We start from the raw sequence: 8,115 nt of genomic DNA on the forward strand, positions 1-8,115 counted from the left end.
TTTGTTGAAGAGCCTAATAACTGTCCCGGAACCTGGCTGTATGAGCCCTAAGGCTCCTGTACCTTCTGTCTCATACCAGCAACGTGAAGGGAGCATGGCCTGGGTGGTGGGGGTTCCTGATGATGGATGCTGCTTTCCGACGACAGCGTTTCATGTAGATGCGCTCATTGCTTGGCCAAAATTTACCCATGGTGAATTGGCCCATATCCACTACTTATTTGTCGGCTTTTCCGTTCAAGGGCATTGGTGTTTCCATACCAAGCTGTGATACAGCCAGTCAATGTACTCACCACTACACATCTATAGAAATTTGGCAAAGTTTTAGATGTCATGACAAATCTACACAAACTCCTAAGGAAGTAAGTCTTGCTTTATTTGTAATTGCACTTACAGGACCTAGGCGGATCATCTGAAATACTAATATCTAGGAATTTTAAACGAGTCAACAAAACTTGTAAGCAAAAATCCTTCCCTCCCACCTCCAACAAATAAATTAAGGGATTCAAGACAAATAGCGATAACACTTCGCATTATTGTTGCCTAATGTAGAACAGCCCAAACTGTAGACCATTAATTCTAGAGATCAGTTTTCCTGTTTGGTACATTCTGTATTGAGAGCCTAGCTCATTAACAGACTCATTAATAATTTTAATATTTCTCCCAAGTATTTGATGATCTGCATTTTTCATCACCGAGTAACTGCACCTTTCCTCGACGTCACTTTGCGTAAACGCCCGGTGTGTATTACGTCACCGAAACTCCGACCGTCACTATTCTGGATGCTAGCAACGAAGGGATGCAGTATATCATAGGCTGACGATACAAATTAAGTTGATTGACCTTTTCTTGATTTTCGGAATAAAGTTATTTCTGGAAATGTACCGACAAACCTCGCAAAGCTGCCAGCTAACCAATCGACTTCCTTGTCTCAAAGCACACCAATCAGAGAGCCCTGCTGCGGGGACGACCAATCAGCGGGCTCGTCTCACAGGAGGGCAGTGCGTAGAAACGGACAACAAACATGGCGGAAGGTGAGTTTGGGATGGCTGGCCTCCTACTCTATGTCTTGTCATTGCTTTTGATCAAAGGTGGATGCTGCGTTTCCACGGAGTGCCGGTCGCAACGGGATTGGGCGCGGTGAGGCCGTAAACTTGTTGCCGGCGCCGCAATTAACTCGACGCTGCATTTGGATGACCCGAAAATCGCAGTTCCTCGGTGTCCAGGGACCCCCGGGTTCCCGTGGCGAGTGTTTATTGTCATAAGCACAAGTACGGTGAGGTACAGGTATAACAGAAAACTTTGCAGCAGCATCACAGGCACAAATAACATCAATTGTACAAGAGTGGGAGAAAAGCATGCAAAACAAACAATTATATACGAGTGCATGGAGGATAAGAGATGGTCGGTAATACTCAGTTGTTGAGGTGGATTAGGATTCAGGAACTTGACGTTTGTAGGGAAGAAGCTGATCCTGAATCTACTGACGTGGGACTTCGGGTTCGTGGGACCTCTTGCCTGATAGTAACAACGAGAAGAAGGCCTGATCCATATGGTGGGGATCTTTAATGATAGATACTGCCTTCTTGAGGCAACACCTCTTGTAGATGCTGCTTCAGGGCTCCCACTGTGTCCCGGGCTCCTGAGCCCCTTTTCTCTTAATCGACCCCATCTGATTTTCTGCTCCTCTGCACCATCCTTCCTGCAACTCCATTCTTGAGCCCGGGGTATCCAAGTAGGTTAAACTCTACCCTTCGTAGCTTTGTTTTTATTTAAACTACAGCTTTACCACCAATTTAGCTCTCACTTCCCTGTACCACACTTTGGATTTTAATCGTTTGAAATCCTATAGGCCAACATTTCATTTGGGACCTTGATGCCATGTCGGATCAGATGCAACCATTTGTAAATATGATAAGAGGTACAGATTGGGTGGACAACCAACTTATTCCTAGGGAAGCAATGGCTATTACAAAGGTGCATCATTTTAAGGTAACTAGAGGAAATAGGTTTTTTTTACTGAGAGAATGCTGTGTGTGTGGAATGTGCTACTTGGGGGTGGGGGTGGTAGAGGCAGATTTATTAGGGACATTTAAGACACTCTTAGGCACGTGCATGAAAGAAAAGAGGAAGGCTATGTGGAAGGGAAGGGTTAGATTGGTCTTGGACTAGCTTAAAAGGCTACTGGCACAATATTGTGGGCCGAAGAGCCTATACTGTGCTGTACAGTTCTATGTTCTAATACAATTATCACCTGTTCCAAAGCTTGTATTTCTATCATTTCCTCCCATCTTTTTGTCACATCTTCATTTTCTTTGTCCTAGTACCAGTTGGCATGTGACTTGAGGAATTAGTATGGTATTTTTGGAAAGTTATGAAATATCTGTATGGTTTTTCATTCTCAGTTCTGCAGTATCTAATTGTACATAGCTGAATGTTTTAATGCCACTGCCTCTTGTTTCTTAGAACATGGTGAAACACTCACAGAACCAAACTTGGAAGGACAGATACAGGTAATAATACTCGAAGTAATTGAGAATAAGAGCTCAGGTTCCTTGGCTTTTACTTGAATTGGACAGTAGCAGTAATTTTCTCATTAAACGTTTTCTTTTTCAGATGTCAGAAAATCCTCATGCAGAGTATGGACTCACAGAGAATGTGCAGGTATGTGAGTGATTTGACAAGATGTGACTGTTTACTCCAAGGACAGGTTCATGTAGTTAAGCCTAGATGCAAGCAGCATTTTACCATGCATAATTACCCTTGCTAACTATTTATAATGGTATGAATGCGATTATTTACATTGGCTTATAAAATGGTGAGACGTTTTTTTGTAACTAGCATTTGCTTTTTCCATGGCTGGCTGCTGCTAATGTATTGTTAAAAATGTAAATAAGTTTCATCACGGACAATTTAAATATTGAAAGTGTCTTGCAGCAGCAGACTGAAGAAAGAAAACCTATTTACTGTCAAACATAGTTTATCAAAATAGTTGTGGTTTGAAAAATGAACCTTCTCTTTCCATAAAGAATATAATCTGGAGTTTTATTGTGCAGGCACTAATAACAGGAAATGCCATTGTGTTAATATATTTACTAAATACAAATAAAATGTGTGTATAATTCTGTGATTGTTACAGCACTGGTGATCATTTGATTCATCAAGTTGATGGGCTCTCTTCTGAGTTCCATTGAGCAATTTTATAATTTTCTTTCTTCTGAACTCTGCAACTTTTCCCCATGTTTCTCAAAGCCCTGACTCTTTCTAACCCCCCTATGGACAGAGTTTCAGATTTTTTTTCTTTCTCTTTTTTAAGCTTTTCTTCACATCCCTCTGCTAAAAGTTTAAATTTGTCTTAATCCATCTGCTGTTAACAACAGCTTCCCTCTACATACTCTCAACCAGTCATGATCTTGCTTACCTTGAATAAATGTACTCTTGTTCTAAAGGAAAACTAAAGTCAGTCTGTCTGACCTTACTGAAATTCTTTAGCAAGTCCTTTCTGCATGCTCTCTGTGGTCTTCTCACCTTAAAGTTGTGGGCTCGGAAGTGGTTATGTTATGTTGTGTTGTGCTAGTTATGGCCTAGCCAGTGTTTCTCGTATATTTGATATATCAATATATTCATGTTTCATCCCTGCTTTTGTACATTGCTTGCACAGATAAATCTTATGATCCCATTCACTTTATTTAGTATACCCAGCCATTTTCAAGCATTTTTACACACGTATCCAGGTCCTCATTGGTTTCTGTAGGGATTTTGACATCCAGGAACTTGAAACTGCTCACTCTCTCCACTTCTGATACCTCTGTGAGGATTGGTATATGTTCCTCCATCTTGCCCTTCCTGAAGTCCACAATCAGCTCTTCCATCTTACTAATGTTGAATGCGAGGTTGATCGTGCGATACCACTACAATAGTTGGCATATCTCACTCCTGAACGCCCTCGTCTCCATCTGAGATTCTACCAACAATGGTTGTATCTTCAACAAATTTGTAGATGGTATTTGAGCTATGCCTAGCCACACACTCATGGGTATAGAAAGAGTAGGGCAGTGGGCTAAGCACGCACCCCTGAGGTGCACCAGTGTTAATTGTCAACAAGGGGGAGATATTATCACCAATCTGCACAGATTGTGGTCTTCTGGTAGGAAGTCCAAGATCCAATTGCAGAGGGAGGTACAGATGCCCAGGTAACTTCTCAGTCAGGATTGTGGGAATGATGATGTTAAATGCTGAGCGACAGTCAAATGAACAGCTTCCTGATGTAGGTGTTTGTATTGTCCAGGTGGTCTAAAGCTGTTTGAAGGCCCTCCTTTGCATAACTGAAGGTGGTCTTCCTCCATAGTTGGCCTGAACTAGTCATAAATGAAAGCAGACTAAAATGGTATTAACAGATGCATGGTAATCTTGGTTGCCCTTGAAGTGATAATTGGAAATGTTTTTGTTTTTAGAGGTTTAATTTCTTTTATTGATTATTAACACAAAGTAAAAGTGATTGTTGTACAAGTGGCTTACTACTTTGAAGATGTACTGAGGTCTAAACTGAAGCTGTACATATTTTCTCACTGGAGCAGAGGATAGTTGAGAATGAAAAACTGAATGCGGAGAAAACATCGAAGCAGAAAGTTGATCTGCAGTCTCTTCCAACTCGGGCATATCTGGATCAGACAGTGGTGCCTATTCTGTTACAAGGCCTATCGGTTCTGGCAAAAGAAAGGTAAGATGTGTTGTGGAAATTTGAGTACATGCTGCTCTTTGAATCAATGCTGCATTTGAATATAGAATATAAAACAGTACAGCATAGTACAGGCCCTCAGCCCACTATGTTGTACCAATCTATTAACCTTCTCCAAGATCAATCTAACCCTTCTCTCCCACATGCCCTCCCATTTTTCTTTCATCTATGTGGCTATCTAAGAATCACTTAAATGTCTCTAATGAATTTGTTCCTGTACCACTGTCCCGGGAGCATGTTCCACACACTTGCGACTCGTGTTTTTTTCAAAAAAAGACACCTCTGACACCGCCACCGAAAGCCTTAAAGTTATGCCTCATTAATCATTTCCACCCCGGTAAAAGTTGCTGGCTGCCCACTATCTGCTTTTTACCCTATTCATCTCTGTCAAGTTACCTCTCATGCTCCTTCTCTTCAGAGGGGAAAAACTCTTATCACACTCAACATATTGAATAAAATGTTTCTTGTGTTACTGTATGGAAAAATTTCCCAAATTCTAGGATAACTAGCAGCATACATTTTGTATCCAATGATCAAGTCAGGCATTTGCAGACATTGTAAAATGAAGTGAAAATATTAAACTAACAGTTTAACTGAATCATAATGCTTGGATTGGGTTCCAAGGCATGGAAAAATAGTTCTACTTCCATTTTTAATATACCAGCTTATTCTTTAAAAACATGTACAGTAGTCTGTGTGGAGTGAACTGCCTGTTACAGATCTATTCACAGGATTAATTCTTGGTTTTTGTTGCATTTTTATTCAGAAGATTGAAGACCTCCTCAGATCATTCAACCTGACCAATCAGTATAGCTTAAGACAACCTGAGCAGAATTTGAGTGCTGGGGAAACTGCACTCAAATTATTGCTTAGCAAATACAGATGTCCCCCGCCCCCCTTGCAAAGGTAGAGCGTTCCTATGAAACCTTCCTCAAACCAAAATGGCGTAAAGCGAAGAACCATTAATTTATTTGGGAAGAATTTTCGTAAAAGCGAAAATCCTCTTTGTAATGTGAAAACAGGTTATTAATGTAGGTCTTTTGTAAAAGCGAAGTGGCATAAAGCAAACATTTGTAAAGTGGGGGATACCTATACTGATTTTGCTGAGGAGTACTTGTGCTCCAATCTTTGATGTTGCTTTGGTTTGAAAGGGAAATGTTAAACTTTTCAAGAATTAAAGACATAAATGTGTTGACGTTGACAAGCCTTATATCCTATAGGATTATCAGCAAAATTCATTTTTTCTTCTTATAGATAGAGCATCCTGTCCTGACTTCCCTCTATGGAATAGCTTAAAATTCTTAAGTCTGTAAACATCTGTACTATTTTGTACAAACAAATCCATAATCTAACAGGAAAAATCATGTAAATGTGACAACAGAATGGATGTAGGTAACATCCAAGGAGCAGATATTCAAAACAATAACATTGAGGATTTTAAACAAGAGATTCTCCAAATGCTGGAAATCCAGAGATTCCCAAGCTTTCTATTTTTAATTTTCAGAGTAGAGGTGTAGAGTGGACATCCTCTGATCTCTCCAGTTACCTATAACATAAAGTTGAAATTGAGCTGAACCAATTCAGGTATATCACCTGACCTTAGCTGCCTCTTTCAACCTTCTGCAGGCATACTTGGGAGTCTTCACATTAACTTACTTTTGTAACTAGTCATGTTTGCTGTAAATTAGTGGTTTAAATTTGATTGCATTATCATTTGAATTAAACCTGGGATGAAAAATGCACAAGTACCATGGATATATATTAAAGGGAAGTTTGCTAACCCTGCTTTGCATAAAACATGATCTAGTAAATGTTTTGCTTTTCAGACCTCCTAATCCGATTGAATTTTTGGCTGCCTATCTTTTGAAGAACAAGACACAGTTTGAAGAAAGAAATTAACTTGCACCAAATCAAATTTGAACTTCACCAGTCCTGTTTTATCGAGAGGATAGAAGTAATTTTAGCTTCAACTATCAGTTTGTATAAACAAATTTTAAACAGAAAATGGGCCTGTTCGGAAGACCAGAGTATGTGTGGAATGGCCCATTATATATTGTAACTGTGCAGGGTTCCCCATTGACTGTAATTTATGTAAACATTGTGCTTCTAAATAAACCAAGTGATTTTACATGTGTACTTCATTTACCTATATCTGAAGAAAAAGTTATCCTTTAAAAAAAAATCCTATAAGAGCTTAGAAATGTGTGACTGGAATGTTTGAGTTAAGGATTGTAATTCAGCTAATTTAAGAGTTGGATGGCCCTGGGCCAATTGTTCTGTTCTTCCCTCACCATACAAGCTTTTCTTGTTTGTATCTTTTGATAAGATTGGTTTACATTTTTATTACCAGATTATACTAAAACAATTTGTCAGGTAGATCACCTTGGGGCAAGTTTGTCTGTAACTTGACTTCATGTAATATACCACAAAATATTAGTTTCCTTGTTTGCTTCAGTTGAGTTAATTTATAATTGATCTGGATGCGACAGGACATCCTTTCTACTTGCAAGTATTGGTGGTCAGGCTTTTCAGTTTGTACATCCAGAAAGTGAGGGTAAAATATAATTCTATAGATAGAAATATTGAGGAGCTGGGAAAATATGATAGTACATGTAAAGGGGAAGAGCCAAGTCAAAAAGTAATGACCAGAAGTGCTGCACGAGAGGAATCAGGACAAACAGAAATATAGTACACATGCAGCCCTGTGAAATCCTGGCTAACTTTAGAACACTTGCTTAGAAATTATTAATGAGCTATTTATTTCTGGCCAGCTCAAGTTCAAAATGTCGTACTGGGTTCCATAATTTCCAATGGGTATTGCAATTCATCCAGATCAATGATCCTCAAAAAATGTTCCTGTCAGAGTGAAGGGCAAGGCTGGCAGGATTGGGAAACACTGGTTCACAAGGGAAATTGAGGCTGAAATTGGGGGATAAAGGGGACATGTGTCAGGCATAGGCAGCCGGGATCAAGCAAATCCCTTGAGTACAAGAAACATGATATTCTCTTGAAATCAGGAGGCCTTGAGATAACTTTGCCAATTTAGGTAAAGGAAAATATAAAAATTCTGTAAGTCTGTTAAAAGCTAAAGAGTAACTAGAGAGCAACACACACACAAAATGCTGGAGGAACCCAGCAGGTAGCATCTATAGAAATGAATATTGTTGATGTTTCAGACCGAAACATCAACAATATTCTTTACTATAGATGCTGCTTGGCCTGCTGAGTTCCTCCAGTATGTTGTGTGTGTTGCTCTTGTTTGTGATTAGGTAACTAGGGAGAATAGGTCCTTTTAAGGATCAGTGTGGTTGTTTATGTGGAGCTGCAGGAGATGGGTGAGATCTTAAATTCTTGTCTGTATTTACCATGGAAGCTCAGGA

General features: G+C 39.6%; 1 protein-coding gene across 2 annotated transcripts; it reads left to right on the forward strand.

Annotated features, from left to right (window-relative positions):
- Positions 1 to 948: 948 nt before the first annotated feature.
- dpy30 (dpy-30 histone methyltransferase complex regulatory subunit) lies at positions 949 to 6,863 on the forward strand. 2 transcript variants are annotated; one of them, XM_059982200.1, is made up of 5 exons: positions 949 to 1,031; positions 2,464 to 2,510; positions 2,614 to 2,661; positions 4,572 to 4,717; positions 6,562 to 6,863. In XM_059982200.1, the coding sequence occupies exons 1-5, from the start codon at positions 1,022 to 1,024 to the stop codon at positions 6,632 to 6,634; spliced, it is 324 nt and encodes a 107-aa protein (XP_059838183.1). In that variant the 5' UTR covers positions 949 to 1,021; the 3' UTR covers positions 6,635 to 6,863. The 2 variants fall into 2 exon arrangements, with proteins under 2 accessions (XP_059838183.1, XP_059838184.1); XM_059982201.1 differs by having other exon boundaries at positions 955 to 1,031; positions 4,575 to 4,717.
- Positions 6,864 to 8,115: the final 1,252 nt, after the last annotated feature.

The sequence above is a fragment of the Hypanus sabinus genome, chromosome 10, assembly GCF_030144855.1.
Source record: "Hypanus sabinus isolate sHypSab1 chromosome 10, sHypSab1.hap1, whole genome shotgun sequence".
Taxonomy (NCBI): domain Eukaryota; kingdom Metazoa; phylum Chordata; class Chondrichthyes; order Myliobatiformes; family Dasyatidae; genus Hypanus; species Hypanus sabinus.